At 48.8% G+C, this 19,058-nt stretch overlaps 1 protein-coding gene across 1 annotated transcript in view; it reads right to left on the reverse strand.

Moving 5' to 3' along the window:
* Window positions 1-6,470, reverse strand: part of LOC144163147 (receptor-type tyrosine-protein phosphatase S-like) — a 137,642-nt gene extending 131,172 nt beyond the window's left edge. The window contains exon 1 of the mRNA XM_077693972.1: window positions 6,228-6,470. Within this exon, the coding sequence (XP_077550098.1) occupies window positions 6,228-6,309 (82 nt within the window). The 5' untranslated portion in view covers window positions 6,310-6,470. The remainder of the gene's footprint in view (window positions 1-6,227) is intronic.
* Window positions 6,471-19,058: the final 12,588 nt, after the last annotated feature.

A 19,058-nucleotide genomic window follows, 5' to 3' on the forward strand; every position in this document is an offset into this window, starting at 1 on the left:
TGGTAGGCGTCTGTGTAGATAACTGTATGATCCCCACCGAGGGTGGTGTTGATCGCGTGAGCCCGTGTTTGTCGGCGACCCTCGTCGTGTGAGGGGTTCATATTTCTAAGCAAAGGAGCATCTTGAGTTCTTGTCGCCAAGAGTCCGGGGGTTCATCAAGCGGAGTGAGATTCTGTGCTGTCCGGCCAATCTAGTGAAAGATGCGGCGACCCGACGCAGTTATGCTTAGTCGTAACTTCTGGTTAGAAATATGGCCCTCTATCAGCTCTTCCACTGTATTGTGGAGCCCCGTGCTAAGCAGGTTCTCTGTGGACGCACTCGTGGGAAGACGAATGGCCTGCTCAACCGCCTTTCTAACCATTATATAAAGCATCTTTACGTCCTCATCGCCGAGAATAAGACAAGGTTTGACGTAAGTGATCCTAGAGAGGACAAAAGCTTGAATTTAATCGAAAGGTATCGGATTCCTTGAGGCCTCGCTTCTTGGTGGCAACACGCCTGATAACGTGCATTATTTGATTGATGCTGTGTTTGAGGCGCTGCAAGGATACGCCACGCTTGGTGTTGGCCTGGAGATGTAGGTCCAGGATCTTGATGCTGGGGCTTGGAGTGATGTCACGACCCTCAAAAGGTATTCTAATGTGTTCCTTGGTTTGTAATTTGTCGCGAGGGCGTACGACAAGGAGCTGTGATTTTTTACGTGAAAAGTGGAGGCCTCAGGATTAAGAACATTGGCGTACTAGAAGAGAGATGCCATGCGTTCGCGTGAGCTTCTATTAAATTTTGTAACTCCTAGACTCGCGCAATCCGCGTACAGGGCCGCTAGACGTGCCGTGGGGGGATCGCACAGCAGCGCGAGGTGTCGCGAGAAGCAATCACGTTGCATTCACCGAGAATGCAGGGGGTAAACCCGTTGGTGTGCTTGGTGAGTGCACTTCCTTTCTTTCCCGTCTGCGCGTGGGCTCGTAGCTAAATCGGTAAGACAACGGGATCTGGCTTTGTTATACCAGTAGTTCCAGGTTCGATTCCTGGCGGTGCCAGTGAACTCTTTTATTTGTTGGTGGGAGTTTTCTGGTGACACCAACGGTCGCGAAAGAACCCTTGGGGGGTAGAGGTAGAAAGCTTTGCTTTAAAAAAAGCATGTACCCACGGGGATTCAAACTTGTGACTTGCAAAACAATAATCCTAGCGCTTCAGACCACTAGGGCACGAGCCAGCGCTGCCGAAGCTGGATATATAAGGTATATAATGTACAACCAGTTTACACTTTTATTTAGTTTTAGCATTTCAAACAGCTTAGGTGACTATTTGTTCTATAGCGCTCCTGCAGTAAGTGTCGCCTAAACTTCCACAATATCTCACGTCTAGCAATTGCATTTCTTAGACGGAAAAGCGTTCGCAGATGTGTGGTCGTGCTCCTGACTGCTGTGCTTACTCACCCAGCGCAAAAAAGTGCTTTCTGCTCCCTAGTTTTGCGCTGTACGGTAAACGTTTTAGTTGATTTTATTTCCTTAGTACTATATTGACTTCGCTAACTCATCTCCCGCCTTCAAGTGGCCTTAAATTTTCCTACTAGCGTACCAGTCAGCGAAGCGTCGCATGCATGTGCACTTGTGCAGTGCTTGTGTGGAGCAACCCGGACTCGGAGATTGATACAGTGTCCAAACTAACAAAGTAAAGAAAGCACATTCTTCCATCAGGAAATACTCTGCGCTTCTCTTCAACCAAATGAAGGATTATGCGTCCACGCTTCACCGACAGAACTGGTTCTCTCAAAGGTACCCTAAGTTCCAAACGTACTTGGCATCTACTTCGCCACCTACTTGACAGCATCATCTCCCGCACTCAGAGTAACCACCAAATACAGAGACTTATTCGGAACTGCTCTCTCAACCCCAGAGATCTGCTCCACGCAGCCCAGACGAATCTCTTCGGCACGCCCGCTACCAACCCCTCTGCCCCACTCGGACTTAAACCGGCAAGCCCAACCACGCACTCGACGGCCCGTTCACCATGGAAGAATTACAGGCCGCACTAGCCAATCTGAAACGTAACACCACACCTAGCAAAGATCGCATCACAAGCACCTCCTTCGTAACCTCGACCTCGACTCCCTCCTGCAGCTCTTCAAGACACACTGGACGAAGGGCACACTCGGAAATTACCTTAATCCCAAAACCCCACGAACCCAATTCGCTGACATCACTACGTCCGATCGCCATCATCTCATGCCTTGGGACCCTCTTTGAACGTCTTGTGCATCACCGCCTTACTGACTACCTCAAAGAAAAATACCTCGCTTGCTGCAAAAAGCTCGGTGTAAAGTGCCACTTTGTAGCGAGCTTTCAACCATGGTGTCATGCGCCTGACTGAATCCACGTCGACGATGAAGGCAAGGTATTGATTTATATTTAGGCTCACGCTTGGTTTTCGCACAAAATTTCCACGCAGGACATTCTTTTACAACTTAACGAGCAGGTGCTAGACCACCTCAGCCGCACCACGTCACGCAACATCCATGCGCTCGACGCAAAAGGCACACTCAACGACGACGTTACCCACCAGGCAATCCTACGCAACTTCAATGCCACGCACTGCGCGTCTCTCACCTTCAACTACGTTGTAGAGTTTCTCTACGTTGTAGAGCTTCTCTGCACGGCTACTACCAAGCTCGAAGCCTGACCTCGCGTATATCAGGACAACCTCTAAAGGCACACGGCAAGAATTTGTGATTTCCCCCCTGCTTTTCAGTGTTGCATTACTTGAACTACCTACTCTTCTCAACAAAATACACAACCTGCATCATCCAATATACGCCGACGACATCACTTTCTGGACCACCTGTGGTTCCAGCGGAGAACAGCAAGACGCCCTTCAACAAGCTGTAGACACCACCGTCAACTGCCTGCGTCCTCGGGCCTAACCTGTCAACCTGCTAAATCAGCCCTTCTCATCCTGCGGGGCCGATCACATGACCGCCCTCTCCTCCAACACCTGATCCGGAAGTGTCCATACAAGGTAAACTCATCCCCTGGGAAACCACCCTCAGCGTCCTCGGCGTACCCTTCAACCGGGACGGCACGGGTACAACACTCCTTCCGGAACTTCAAACCTCCATTACTCGCTTGAACCATCTCATCCGCAGAATCCGCAGCCGACATCACGGCCTCACAGAATAAGAAATCTGTCGTCTGGCCCAAGCCCTCCTGATCAGCAAAGTCCCCTACGCCACACCATAAGTAAATCTGAGGGCTTTATTTTTTTTTCGGTTTCTTGTGGTAGAATTCGACCACAATAACAAGAAACCGAAAAAATTGAAACCCTCATTCTTAAAGCCTACAAAACGGCTCTTGGCCTCCCCATTCACACCTCCACAGACAAACTGCTCAAACTGGGGCTGCCCAACGTCCTTGGGAAGCTCATGGAGGCTCAGAGAAACTCACAACTTCAACGCTTCAGCTTTACACCAGCTGGCCATGCCGTTCGGTTCACGCGCTCGGCTACCCTACATCGCCACATCAAGACCGGCCACAACGTCTCCCAACTACCATCAAGCACGGCATCCGCGTTTCCCCTATACAAATTCATCCCACCTTCAACCAAGGCCGCCGGGAAGCTCGAGTCCGCTGCCTCATAAAGAAGCTAGCGGATGACCTACAGGTTCGTTACACTGACATCGCCTATGACTCCTGCTCTCGACGCACAACTTTGGTCGACGCTAGCCAAATCTCCACGGCCTCCACCACGCACGCAAAAAAATACAAACGACAGAAGCTCTGGTAATCGCGTTCTCACCACCCACTCCATGCTTCCACAGATCACCGTAGTCTCCGACTCGCAGCAGGCATGCCGCCTGTACCGGGCAGGTCTAGCCATTCCTCCACTCCAACTTCTACCCGAAGAGGCCACCATCACGATCACCTGAACTCCCGGACACTTCGGCCTTCTGGGGAATGAAGCGGCCGACGCGGCTGCCCGAGCTCTGCTCTTCCGGGCATTCTCCACCAATACCTAGTGAACCCACCGCCCCACACGAACTCCCACAACTTACAAATTCTTTTCGATAATACGTACAACGCCCTTATGCCTCACTACCCCCCTTCCCGCCGGGTATACCCCTCTCCGCACCCCACCCTAACCAACCAGCGAGCCATAATCTATCTTCGCCTTCAGGCCGGTACCTTTTACAATCACGTCATCCTCCACCCTATCGCTTCCACCATCTACCCCCGTCAATGCCAGCACTGCGACACCCCCCTCACCGCATTCCACGATTTATGCTCCTGTCCCCCCTCCCCTAAACAACCCCCTTCGCCACCCCAGGGCAGTGGGAGACAGCTGACCAGCCCGGACACGGCCCGCCAGAGGGCCTTGGTTTCTCGGGCCATCGAGTCGGCCCTGTCAAGAGGCATCCTGGACTAGGGACGCTTTGCCCTTTTCGTTTCCTCTAATAAACATTTCCTACTACTACTTGAGGTGTTATATGCGTAACTTGAGGAGGTCATGCATGATAGTCATGTGGGTTACGTCGTCATTTTTATCAGCGCGAACCCTTGAATTTTCGTGAAGTTAGATGTCACTATAAGCGGAAATTGCCGCAAAACGCGCCATAAACTTGTCTGTTTCTGAAACGTCCGACACCTTGGTCAAAGGCTCGCTACAAAGTTGCGCTTTGCAGCGAGCCTTTACCCATTGTGTCATGCGCTTACTGAACCCACGTCGACGATGAAGCCTTAGATTTAGGTTCACATTGAGGGCAGCAAGGAAAACTTTCGTTTCTATATTTTTTAATGGCGCAATTGAAAATCCGCCGAATTGTTACGTAATGGATCCTATTCGAGTCTCCGCGTGACGTCACTGACCGGAACCAGTCATCCGCAGGGAAGGTCGGGGTTTTTTGTACAGCCTCAGGAAACGCTCCTTCCTCCGTGGTGGAGGGTGGGGTTACCCGCGGCCGAGCCAATCCAAGTCACGTGATGCGCCTTCAGTCTTCAGTTGTGGCACCTTCAGTGCGAAATTCATTCGTCCTGTGATTACCGCTCCGTCTCTAAAAGCAAGATTCTGCCATCGCTGAGCGTCAGCATTGTAAAAGCTACAGACTGGTGTCGGCATCGCCTCCAGCATTCGAGAGCTACCAGTCGAATCTTACATTAGGCTTTACAACATGGGCGCGTAATAACGTACTCACGCATTGACGTATCCCGGCGTAAGCGAGCGAATTGCGAAATCTGGCATACATCAAATGCATCGGTACGCGTCTGTCCGCTGATTTCCGTTCGAGGCATGCATATATTTTCTCGGAGAAACTTCAACCACCAGTTTTTCACGAAATAAAACACACTTCCTTGGCGAATGAAAGGGACAGCAAGAACACAGTCCACGCATCTTGGCAACATCTTGAGCAGAGGAAGCTTTTTTGTCCCACCATGGGCACAAATGCTAATTTTCGTAGTATGCTGTATGTTTTTTTTTTCAAATTCGCAAACAACAAAGCAAGAACTTAGCAAGGGTAGTGTTCGATGCTAATTAGCTCTGTTTTTCATTTCCCCCGTTTCGAAGCGATAGCTTTGGTGAGCTAGATGACAGGAGTTTCACGCAGGACACACAGGCAAAGAATCGGGTTCAAGTGATCAGCGCCAGGGGGTATCACAGGTGTTCCATCCCTTTCGACGTGCAGTGTGTCTCAGTGTCCCACCACCCTTGTACCAATCAGAAAGAGGCGAATAACCTAGTCCATGGCGTCACTGCTGTTCCTCGTACTCCTCACTTGTGGTTGTGTGTCCGGTTGACACAGTGTGTACTCCTTAGCTATCGATGCCGCCATTCAGTCATCGACAATCAGTCGTACGCTTCTTTTATCTCACATGTGGCAATCCGAAGGTTTTGGATGGGATTTCCTGGGTTTATAAAATGGTTAGAACACTGGATATTCATCTTTAGCATCCAAAGAATTATCAAATATCTCGTCGAATTGTAATCAAATGTATGCGCATAGCAAATCAACATGCGCGAAAAATTTGGTGTTAGTGCCTCTACGAAAAATACCAGGAGCATGGTATGCGATGTGAAGACTCAACGCCGATAGCCTGCTGCGCTTTTTATCCTCGCCAGAGTCTCCTTTTTGGAACGCTTGTAGGAGATAAGCTGCGGCAGTTAGTTACTCCTAGGTTACTAGGCTAGGTTACCGCTCATGCCTTAGCCCTAAGTATCTAACGAAGTTGTCTTACCGGCATTTCGTCCTTCTGCCCACAGGAGTACAACAGCAGAGATCAGGTAAGCACTCCATGTGGACACGTGCTTGTGAAGCATGAGGGCCGATTAGCGGGCAATCCTCCCGTCAGACTGCAGCCGCGTAGTTGCAGTCAGAAGCACGCACATCCACATCTACCGTGGCCGCAAGGAATCCGCGATTGCGGCTGTAAGCGCGCACGCGCGGCGGGCATCCGGTGCGGATCGTCGTCACAGCCTCGCGCGCGGATATTGCCGCCAGGAGGAACCGATAGGCACTCGCCTCTGTCTTCACCGGAAGACATCCAGGAAGCCCCGCCAGCCAGTCAACCCCTGCATGCTGCGATCTTTAAAATCTTTCTTGGGCTACCTAAACGCGACAATTTTAGCCTGTCTATTTAAAGGAATTTCGCTGTAATAAAATCACGATGGGTGCCTAAAAGTTTAAAAGTACTCAAGGCGAAAGCCTAGTTGAACTTTCTGTTGACCTGTTGTTGAACTTTCTGCTGAACTTTTCGACCGCCGCATCCATCACCTCTGGACCAGCCCCTGGACAGCACTCTCCCGTGCTAAGGCAACTGGCACGTCCATCAGGCAATGGCTTGAAGACGTCACCAGAGACCCTATGGAATGGGAGGGCTAAACAGAACACCGCGATTTCGACCGCGCGGCGGCTCCACCTGAGCGGCGGCGCCGACGCCATATTTGCGGTTGCACTCTGCCGCGAAGGCAGTGCGTTTCCCGACGCGAAATGTGGTTTGCGGCGCGGTGTTGGCACGAACGTTCGTGTGGACGGTGTTTTCTTTGCGTGATTCGTGGGTTTGCGAATGCCTTGTCGTAACGAGTAGCCCGCATTGTTTTCGCTACGAGATTCCGGACTGCGCTCTCCATGCCTCGCACAACCTATAGACCCGAAGCGCACCACACAACGAAGGCAACCGCCTGGTATATTTGTTTTCCTTTTCTATTTCAAAGCCGAAGCTAGGGCAGTGCTTGAAGATGGTCTGGCTTCATTCGACGAAAGCGCAAAGAAGTTATTGATGATATGGCTAATCAGTACCGAATCTGTTGCGCTACGTGTCATCCTTGCATTGCTTCAAACGAGCGCTGGTCGAGTTAGAAAAATTTCTCCACCCAGGCAACAACGATATTTTGTGTGGTGGTGGCGTGTGAGACGAGGCGATGGTTTTACCGTGCTACCCCGGCATGCTGCGTGCTTCTTGAGGGGTATGAGAGACGTTGAGGAGCTCTGGCGACAGTGTCCTAGCGCGTTGGAACGCATGACCATTCTCCACCTGAGCTCCCAATGAAGCTGAGCAATTACGCACAAGTTCATGGTGTAGACGATCCCGAGGTAAGTACGTGATAAAACTAGGTGTGGCGGCGACTACCGAGATAGCGCGAAACATTATCCACGCCACTGTCTGCGCCTGTCTAATTGTTGGACGGTTGCATTCGTCGCGCGAAATCAGACCGCCTTCAAGACAGCAACCCCCCGCCCCCCTTAAAAAACACCTCGCTTCATGCCACCTGCCGCGGGTCTGCGGTTGTATGAGGTGTGAACAGCGCAGTACGGAATTTCAAAGCGAAGACAATGCTGGCTACTCCTTACGACAAGGCATTCGCAAACCCACGAATCACACAGAAAAAACACCATCCACACGAACCTAATTCTTGCCAACACCACGCCGCAAACCAAGTTTCGCGTCGGGAAACACGCTGCCCGCGCGGCAGCGTTCAACTGCACATATGGCGTCGGCGTGTCCGCGGATGTTGGGGCGCCGCGCTGTCGAAAATCCAGTGCTTACACCCTATAGGTAATAAAACCTTTTCTCTCTCTCTCTCTCTCTCTCTCTCTCTCTCTGTGTGTATGCGTGCGTGCGTGCGTGCGTGCGTGCGCGTGTGTGTGTGTTTGTGTGTGTGTGTGTGTGTGTGTGTGTGTGTGTGTGTGTGTGTGTGCGTGCGTGCGTGCGTGCGTGCGTGCGTGCGTGCGCGTGTGCGTGTGCGTGTGTGTGTGTGTGTGTGTGTCCAATGATCGTTCCGCTCACTCGCCATCGCCAGGAGTAATCTGCTAGAACCCCTTGGGTATCTTTACTTCTCAAGACAGCTCAATGTCATCCTCCGTGAGGTCTTCCCGACCGACTCGTCGATTCTCATTGTCATATTGTGCAGTTTTAGAAAATTCTGTGAATTAACATGGAAACGGCAGGGAAAAATGTAAGGGTCGTCAAAATACACCCAATTTGCAGTTGCATCGAGGAAACAGGAACTGTACCGTAGCATTAAAAATGTTCTATTTACGTGTGAAAAGACGCCCGTACACGAGGAATATCCGAGTGTTTCTAACGCACGTGTCGCACACATTAAGGCTAGTGATAGGTCTCAATAACGTATCGCATTTTATCAGACTTCACCAGTCCGGACTTCACCAACCCGCGCACGCAGCGAAGAATACAGCACTTTATCGCGCCGCGCATGCGCACTCATTGTCCTGCTGCTCCGATTTCCGCCGCTTCGAATCCGAGCCATTCGAGCGTCGTCCATGCGATCGACGATCTACGCTTTGAGTCAGGAAGACTGCATCTGCAACACCGGCGTTGTATGGATTTTACGCTTCACAGGAACTTTTTGCAAGTTATGTACCATTCAATTATTCACAACGGAGTTTCACCTTACGACTGCGCTGTCTGCTTCTTTTGCGTCGCTGGCGCTGTGCAGAATTAGCTTAAGCCTAACGTGGTTTCTTTTTTTAAAGGTAAAACGTATTTACACCGCAGGCTCGAAGGCAGCCTTGTAGGGAAGCAGAAAAAGGGAGAGTGAGGTGAACTGTGAAGTGAAGTTTCTGTGCTGGCATTTGTTTTTTGATAATGCGGGCGCCTGATACTGTTCGACTGTTAGCGGCACGGCGGGTGAAAGAACACTCAACTTTAGGCGGCAAAGGCTTTCCTTACCGCAATAATTACCAGTTACAGATAACGGCGGTGACTTATGGACTGTGAGAAGTCACCAATGTGCCAAGCACAGAGTTGATCATTCCGGTACCGCTGGCAGTGTAGTTCTTGGCTTGTGTGTAAATGTCGCGTAATGTCAGGAGCACGCCAGCTTTCCTGCAAAGCTTTCCCGTCGTGCGGATGAACTAACTTATCCGTCGCGCGGATAAACCAGCTTGTATCACATAACCAGCTTGTATCACAGCTTGTACCACGTAACCAGCTTGTACGTGAGAAAAAAGCCTGAAATATAAGTTAGCGTTTCGCAAGGTCATCTTTTAAATGCGGAGCATTTCTTAGGCTCGCCTGGTCCTCCGTCGTTGATGGCGGGGCCGTCCACACGCTCAGTGCGCACGCGCAACTCTCCTCCTTACACCCACAGCTCCGCGATACTACACTATAAAAAAAAAAAATCGCGCCAATCCACCCCGTGAATGTGGTTGGAAAGCAAAGCTGTAAACGGCACCCATAACGATTACCCATGCGACGTCACTTAAATTCACTCACATCGCTCTACAAATAGCAAAACCAGAGAGAAGTGAAATGCATTTAACCACACCATTTATTACTTCAAAGAGATTCTTGTTAAGGTTAAATCAATGCATGAAGCATGAACGGTGTTTGGTGTAGTTGTATTGGTGTAGCACAAGAGTGGAAACCTTTTTTATAAAATTAAAGTAAGCTCCAACCCGGTGTTAGACATGTCTTCTCCGTCTCTGCGCCGCGGACGGAGCCGACGAGATTTGCGACAGAGAAGGAGCAGGAGGAAGAACTACTTCTGTTCAGATTTCTGAACGGCCCAGAGTGCAGCCCTGGGGAGTGATTCCTTCTTCTGTGGGGCCCATATGCAGTCCGCGCGGCCTATGTTCTGTCCACCCACTGAAGCTGGGTAGGTAGAGAGGGCCTGGACAGCAGCATCTCCCATCGCTCTTGTTGGATAGTTGACGGAAAGAGAGGAGAGTTCTCAGAACTAAAGTCGCACACCCCGATTACGGGGTGGAGTGTTCCTACTTCTGAGCAAGATTTACATTCAGGGTCGTAGCGATTCGGATGCATTAAGAGAAGACGCGTAGGCTGTGGGAAGAGGCCCGGATTGTATGAGCCGTAGGGTAGTTTGTTGTTCTCTGGAAAGGTCAGGGTAAAGCGAAGGTACGGTCTGTCTCAGAAGGCGATAATGCTGGGTTATCTCCCTGAACGGGACAAGCTGGTGACTGTCCTCGTGCAGCTCCATAGCACGGGAGGTAAAAGCGCAGGCTTGTTGGGTGGGCGTATTTGTTGCCCTCCATTGAAGCGTGAGGGGGTGTCCAGATGAGCTGAATGGAACCGTTTGGGGAGTGGTTTTTTAGCACGCGCAGTGCAGGTCAGGACACCCAACCCTAGTGGTAATTCTAGTAGGCTTGCTTGGAATCGATGACTACCCTCCGAACCCCTTGTTGAGTGAGAGCCAAGGTGATGGCTTTCTCTTCTGCTGCCGTCATTTCTTGGGTCCTAAGCGAGGTACACGCAAGGAGGTTGGTTCTGGAGGTAGCCACGATGATGGCGTATTACAGCCATCGATGTTTGGAGGCGTCTGTGTAGATAACTGCATGAACACCACCGAGAATGGTGTTTAGTGCTTCAGCCCGTGCTTTTCGGTGACCCTCGTCATGTGAGGGGTTCATATTGCTAAGCAAATGGAGCATCTTTAGCTTTAGTCGCCGAGAGTCTGGGAGTACGTCAAGCGGAGTGACATTAAGGGCTGCCCAGCCAATCTGGTGAAGCATGCGGTTACCCATCGCAGTTCTGAGTCGGACCTTCTGGTTAGGAAGATGGCCTTCTATCAGCTCTTCCACCATGTTGTGGAGCCCCGTGCTAAGCAGCCTCTGTGTGGACGCACTCATGAGAAGACCAATGGCCTGCTCAACCGCCTTTCTAATTATTATTTAAAGCATCTCTACGTCTTCCTTGTCGAGAAGGAGACAGGGGGTTGACGTAAGTAACTCTCGAGAGGACAGAAGCTTCAATTAATCGAAAGGTACCGGATTCCTTTAGGCCTCGCTTCTTCGTGGAAACTCGCCTGATCATGTGTATGATTTGATTAATGCTGTTTTTGAGGCGCTGCAAGGAGACGTAACTCTTGGTGTTAGCCTCGAGATGTAGGCCCAGGATATTGATGATGGGGCTTGGAGTGATGGCCTGGCCATCAAGGAGTATTTGAATGTATTCCTTGGTTTTGGGTTAGGGCGGACGACAAGGAGCTGTGATTGTTTACCTGAACACTGGAGGCGACAGGCTTTAGCACATTGGCGTACTAAAAGTGGGATGCCATGCATTGGTGTGAGCTTACTTTAATTATTGTAATTCTTAGCACATGAGCAAGGTGCGCACAGGGCCGCTAGACGGGCGTGAGTGGTCGCGTGGCGCTTTCACTTGGCATTCAGCGAGAACGCAGGGGGTGAACCCGTAGATGTGCTTGGTGAGTACACCACCTGTCTTCCCAGTCTCCGCGTGGGCTCGTAGCTGAATCGGTAAGACAACGGGCTCTCGCTTTGTTAGTCTATTAGTTCCAGGTTCGATTCCCGGCGGTGCCAGTAAATTCTTTTATTTGTTCGCTGGAGTTTTCTGGTGACACCAACGGTCGCGAAAGAACCCATGGGGGGTAGAGGTAGAAAGCTTTGCTTTAAAAATCGCGCCAATCCACCCTGTGAATGTGGTTGGAAAGCAAAGCTGTAAACGGCACCCGTAACGATTATTCATGCGACGTCACTAAAATCACTCACATGGCTCTACAAATAGCAAAACCAGAGAGAAGTGAAATGCACTTAACCACACCATTTATTACTTCCAAGAGATATTCTTGGTAAGGTTAAATCAATGCATGATGCATGAGCGGTGTTTGGTTGAGTTGTATTGGTTCTAGCAAGAGTGTAAACTTTTTTTTTATAAAATCAAAGTTAGCTCCAACCCAGTGTTAGACGATCTGACTTCTCCGTCTCTGCGCCGCGGACGGAGGCGACGAGACTTGCGGCTGAGAAGGAGGAGGAAGAAATACTTCTGTTCGGATTTCTGAACGACCCAGAGTGCAGCCTTGGGGAGTGATTCCTTCTTCTGTGGGGCCCATATGCAGTCCGCGCGGCCTGTGTTCTGTCCACCCGCTGAAGCTGGGTAGGTAGAGAGGGCCTGGATAGCAGCATCTCCCATTGCTCTTGTTGGGTAGTTGACGGAAAGAGAGGAGGGTGCTCAGGGCTAAAGTCGCACACCCCGTTTCGGGGCGTAGTGTTCCTACTTCTGAGCAAAATTTACATTCAGCATCGTAGCGATCCGGATACATTAATTGAAGACACGTAGGCTGTGGGAAGGAGCCAGGATTGTAGGAGCCGTAGGGTAGTTTGTTGTTCTCTGGAAAGGTCAGGGTAAGGCGAGGGTACGGTCTGTCTCAGAAGGCGATAATGCTGGGTTATCTCCCTGAACGTGACAAGCGGGGGACTGTCCTCGTGCAGCTCCATAGCACGGGAGGTAAAATTGCAGGCCTGTTGGGTGGGCGTATTCGTTGCCATCCATTGAAGAGTGAGGGGGTGTCCAGATGAGCTGAATGGAACCGTTTGGGTAGTGGTTTTTTAGCACGCACAGGGCAGGTCAGGACACCCAACCCGACTGGTAATACCAGTAGGCTTGCTGGGAATCGGTGACTACCCTCCGAACCCCTGGTTGAGTGAGAGCCAAGGTGATGGCTGCCTTTTCTTCTGCCGTCATTTGTTGGGTCCTAAGCGAGGTACACGCAAGGAGGTTGGTTCTGGAGTAAGCCACAATGATGGCGTGTTGCTGCCCTCGATGTTAGGAGAAGTCTGTGTAGATAACTGCATGAGCCCCACCGAGGGTGGTGTTTAGCGCTTGAGCCCGTGCTTTTCGTTGACCCTCGTCATGTGAGGGGTTCATATTTCTAAGCAAATGGAGCATCTTTAGTTTTAGTCGCCAAGAGTCTGGGAGTACGTCAAGCGGAGTGACATTCTGAGCTGCCCAGCCAATCTGGTGAAGCATGCGGTTACCCACCGATGTTCTGAGTCGGACCTTCTGGTTAGAAAGATGGCCTTCTATCAGCTCTTCCACCGTGTTGTGGAGCCCGTGCTAAGCAGCCTCAGTGTGGACGCACTCCTGAGAAGACCAATGGCCTTCTCAACCGCCTGTCTAATCATTATATAAAGCATCTCTATGTCTTCCTCGTCGAGAAGAAGATAGGGGTTTGTCGTAAGTAACTCTCGAGAGGACGGAAGCTTCAATTAATCGAAAGGTACCGGATTCTTTTAGGCCTCGCTTCTTGGTGGCAACTCGCCTGATCATGTGTATGATTAGATTAATTCTGTTTTTGAGGCGCTGCAAGGAGCGTCACTCCTGGTGTTGGCCTGGAAGTGTAGGCCCAGGATCTTGATGCTGGGGTTTGGAGCGATGGCCTGGTCATCAAGGATTATTTGAATGTATTCCTTGATTTGGCGTGAGGGCGGACGACAAGGAGCTGTGATTTTTTACATGAACACTGGAGGCCACAGGCTTTAGCACATTGGCGTACTAAAAGTGAGATTCCATGGATTGGTGTGAGCTTCCTTTAATTTTTGTAACTCTTAGCACATGTGCAAGGTTCGCACATGGCCGCTAGATGGGTGTGAGTGGGCGTGTGATGCTTTCACGTGGCATTCAGCGAGAAGGCAGGGGGTAAACCCGTAGATGTGCTTGGTGAGTACACCATTTGTCTTCCTGTGTTCGCGTGGGCTCGTAGCTGAATCGGTAAGACAACGGGCTCTCGCTTTGTTAGTCTATTAGTTCCAGGTTCGATTCCCGGCGGTGCCAGTAAATTCTTTTATTTGTTCGCTGGAGTTTTCTGGTGACACCAACGGTCGCGAAAGAACCCATGGGGGGTAGAGGTAGAAAGCTTTGCTTTAAAAGATCGAGAAGACAAAGCTGCCAAGAGGAGGGCGTGTACATTGCTCTCAGCCGGTGCACCAATGTCAACAACCTTTACCTCACCAAAGCTGACGGAGACTACCGATTCTACCACAGAGACAACATCGACAAGAACATGATGGACGAGTTTCAGCGCCTCGAGAACCACCGCCTACTCACCGTAACACAACAGCACTTGCGTGCCTTTGCCACCGGTGTGGACCCGGACGCGGAATTAACTCTGGCGCTAGTAAAAACCAGATCACTCAACATAACCGCAACACAATGGAACTACACGGAACCGCCACGATGCTTCGCATCCTCATCAGGGTTCGCCACGGGAAGATGGTGTAATTTTGTTTTATTTCCTTTGGGATTGCACGGTAAACAAGGCTATGCGGGGGAGGAAGTTGCAATGTCTTACCGATCGTGGTAGAAATATACGGGTACCGGCACCCGCATCGCGTGATTTACCCGGACGCAGCCTCCGGAATGGCAACCGCGCAGCAAGCTTGCAATTGAAAACCGATCATCCGGTGAAAGCGCTCTCGCGCGACGGGCAATCAACATTTGAGCACCGAACGTAGCTCGCTGCCTTATTGAATGAGTTATATTTTGGGCTTTCCTGAAGTGTATACGTTTTCTTTAAGCTGATCGTCAAGGGCAAAACACGCTTAAAATGCTAATGCTTCCAACTTGAGAACCATTGAAGGAAGGAGGCGCCTGCTGCTGATGAGGAAAATTTGAGAATTATCGGCTCGCTCTTTCGTCATTTGTTGTTAGCGCAGCAGTGCGATAGCGCTGCACAGAAAATGGAGCGTGGCGCTGGCGATTTTTGAAGAGGCGGGAGGCCATCCGCTATTGATACGAGATCAATTTTGTAGGACATATTCCTGATGTAGACATTGCCGAAATTGATGCTAGTGTTTCGCCGGGTGGCTATCGCCACCGCTGCAAGTATGATTCAGCAGCAGTTCTCGGACATCCCTTTGAAGTTAAAAAAAAGTACCTTGCGAATAGACTCGCCATGGCGAAACCTGGAAGCGCAGCACGATAATACCCTGAACCGTCGGCAAAGCCACGTTGGAAGTATATTTTTTGTACGCGGCGAGAAGGCGATACATTCAGTCAAATCGCCCCTATCCGCAGTGGGCAAAGCAACTTTGCTGGCAACAGCATGCTGGAAGTGCTGCTGCTTTTTTGCAGGAATTGCCGTGGGTTACGTCTTCAACTTCAGCGACAAGCATTAGAAATGAAAAGATAGCGTCCGTGTTTGTTCGTCGATGCGAGATCGTCGAACCACCGCTCGCTGGCCGTCTACCGACAGGGGTGACGTCATCAAAAGAAGAGGCACTTAAGAAGCAGACTGACATGGACGTCTTAAGAGAGCACGGCAACTTTGTCGTGCAGTAGCCGACAGAACAGCTCGTTGAGTAGGAAAACCGAAGTCGAAGAAATAACCCTTAGTTTTCGGCGTTCTTGAGCGAAAGTCGGAAACTGAGGCGGATTTAATGGTGTGTGTATTCAAAAACGTGTTTCACAAAATACTCGGCGTCCAGGCCACAACAATAGAGAGAATCCGTCGAACTGGCAGCGAACAATCCGGAAAAATTAGGCCGGTTATAATATATTTTATGATTTCAAAGAGAACGAATGCATAATGAAGAATTCCGGTAAACTGAAACGCAGTTCGATTAGCGTGAGCAACGATTATGCCCCAGAAACCGTACAAGTACGGAAGAAACTGTGGAATATTGCGGCATCAGATAGGGCTCAGGGGAAAAACAACACTGGTTCGCGATAAACTAAAAGTAGATAGCAGGCTTTATGGTTGGGACCATAAACTGAAAAAACGTATCCTTTGCACAGCAAGCGGGGCAAGGGCGGTCGAGAAAACGCACAAGAGGCATCAAATGAATCTAACGCCTCACTTAGTCCTCCTCGTACAACCCGTCATCAGCATAGCTAACTGTAGTCCTGTTAAATGCTCGTAGCATAGCAAACAAAGTAACTGATCTAGAGTGTATTACGTTTCTCAGGCTCCTCACCTGATAATCGTAACAGAAACATGGCTCTGCAGTCCTGTATCACGCGACTGCAATGTTCCAGTACGATACACCATGTTCAGGTGGGATCGAGATTCCGGAGGGGGTGGATAGCGACTATGGTGAAATCTTCAATACGCGCAGCACTAATTAATTTCACGTTACAGGAACCCGTGTGGTGTAAGATCACTTACCAAAACCTGGTATACGTAATTGGAGCTCTTTATAGACCTCCCGCTACATCGCCTGAATGTTTAGATGAACAAAATACTTTGCTGTGCCACAATGTAAATGATAGCGCACGGTTGTTGATGGCTGGTGATTTTAACTTTCCGCCCATTAACTCGGAAACCTTATCCACTGGTAATGTCGAAATTTTAAGCGGAGATCAATTATTAAAGATATTGTTTTCACACAATCTTACGCAAATCGTTAAGGAAGCCACTAGAATAACTACTGAAACCCAGTCAATGCTCGACCCTGTGTTCTTATCAAGCCAGTTGGATGACTACATGGTATCAGTGGAAGAGGGCATATCAGACCACCGGATTGTTATTGTCTACGTAAACACAGAGAAATGTGCTCATCCGAAGTGTATTTCCCGTGTAAAAGTTAAAAAAATTTGCGGAACCGAATAACACGACTATTTAGATTTCTTAGAGGTCGCCTTCGACGACTTTCAGTCCGCCTCAGAATAAGACTCCGTGGAGATATTGTGGAATCGATTTAAATCCATCGTAGACCCCTGTGTACACAGATTCATGCCGTCTCGTCTTAAAAAAGTAAAACAACGCAGCCCATTGCTAACCAGGAATATAATTCACATTAAAAGAATAATTAAAAGACTACGGACAAAAGGCAGGAACAGTACCGAATTATCTCAAGCCTCTAAAGCCTAATAGACGCCTTGTCCGAATCAAAGATTAAGTTTTTTAAACATACCCTGGCGGAGTTTTTTAAGAGTGCGCCTCAAATATTCTAGCTTTATATGGTTGGCCGAAAAAAAAATTGAACAGATCACTGCCGGAGCGAGAACAGGGATCCAAAAGACTGAGATAGCAGACGAGTTCAACAGGTTTTTCCAGTCGGTGTTCACCATGCCGTCAGCACGACGCCGTCAGATGTGCTCGGTGATAGCAACTTGCAGTATTCATGCGCATGTCCTATAGAACCCCTTTTATTTCCTCGAGAATGTGTTTTTTCTCGGTTGCTATATCTCGACGCGATAGCGGCCCGGACAAAATACCAAATGCATTTCTGCATAGATACGCAGAATGGGTATAGTTCTTCCTTGTTATTATCACTGAGAAATCTTTAAAATCTGACTCTATTCCACAGGACTGGCTCTGCGCAATAGTCATATTTTTTGTGTAAAGCCGGTAACAATGATTATCAGCAACTATCGTCCTGCGTCACTGACTTCTGTATGCTGCAAAGTTATAGAGCATATTATAGCAAAGCATATCATTGTTCACTTGGAGGCGAATTAATTACTTACTGACTGTCAGCATGGATTTAGAAGTTGCAAGTCCACAGTGGCGCAATAGATTCAAACCATTCATGATTTCAGCTCAGCTATAGACGATTGCCAACAGGATGACGTAAATTGTATTGATTTTGGTAAACCTTTAAATGTTGTCAACCACACTAAACTGCTTTTTAAACTTCGAAAAATGGGATTCAGTGATGCAATTTGAAATTGGATTGGCGCCTACCTGAATAACTGCAAGCAAGCGGTGAGGATTGATGGTTCTTTTTCAGCTACGCTTGACGTGTTTTCAGGTGTGCCGCAAGGTTCCGTGCTTGGCCCGCTGTTGTTTTTATTGTGCATAAATATTATAGCCACTATTGTAAAGCCACCTGTTCAGATGAAACTTTATGCTGGTGATTGTTTGTTTTATATGCCTGTAAGCTGTATGATAATCAACTCGAGTTGAACAAGTGCCTTCAAGGTTTGAAATTGTGGTGTTGCGAATGGGATATGCAAATTAACTTCAAGAAAACAACATATGTACACATCACTAACATGAAAGATATACTAAATTTTCAGTACAACATCAGGAGGAACAACATCTGTAAAACTTCGTATTTTAAATACTTAGGGGTGACAATTACGAACAACTTAACTTGGAATCGTCTTATTCAATCGGTTTGTTCTGAATCATTAAAAGCTTTTGTTTTCTACGGGCGAAGTTACATAAAACCCCAAAGGACCTTGAACTCCTGGCATTCAAAACATATATTCGACCTAGACTGGAGTACGCCTCCGTGGTTTGGAGCCCTCACAAGGAACACTTGGTAGCCGAGTTAGAACGAATTCAGAGGCTAGCAGCGCGGTTTGTATGCTCTAGATATAGAAGGCTGGATTCAGTAACTGGTGTGCCAAATTCGTGCAATTTAGAATCACTGGAGATTAGAAGACGGAAACAAAACGTAAAACATTATTTCGTACAATCCAAGGGCTATTAAAATACCTAATGACGAGTACACACACCTTCCCGGAAAACGTAGCGCGAGATTGAACCATGGCGCTCTCATTAAACCTTTCAAGGCTCGCACGGACATTTTTTGATGGTCTTTTTTTTTTCGGATGTTTTAGAACCATGGAATCGCTTACCCCCAATGTTATTAATAGAACCAATCTGCAAAATTTTGACAGCGAAATCGATGCTTATTTTAGTCATGGTTAAAGTACTTCCAATTCTGTTTTCCTGAGTGCATTGCTTTGTGATTGCCATTTCTTGTTTTTCCTTTTTATGTTTGTAGTCACTATGTACTCCCTCGGTGTTATTACCCTCAAGCGAGGGTTGACAGCATCAATGAATGAATAAAAATAAATAAATAAATAAATAAATAAATAAATTTACCGATGCATTTCTAT

This window comes from Haemaphysalis longicornis, unplaced genomic scaffold (genome assembly GCF_048455015.1).
Source record: "Haemaphysalis longicornis isolate Haplotype H1 unplaced genomic scaffold, Haemaphysalis longicornis Haplotype H1 scaffold_12, whole genome shotgun sequence".
Classification (NCBI taxonomy): Eukaryota; Metazoa; Arthropoda; class Arachnida; order Ixodida; family Ixodidae; genus Haemaphysalis; species Haemaphysalis longicornis.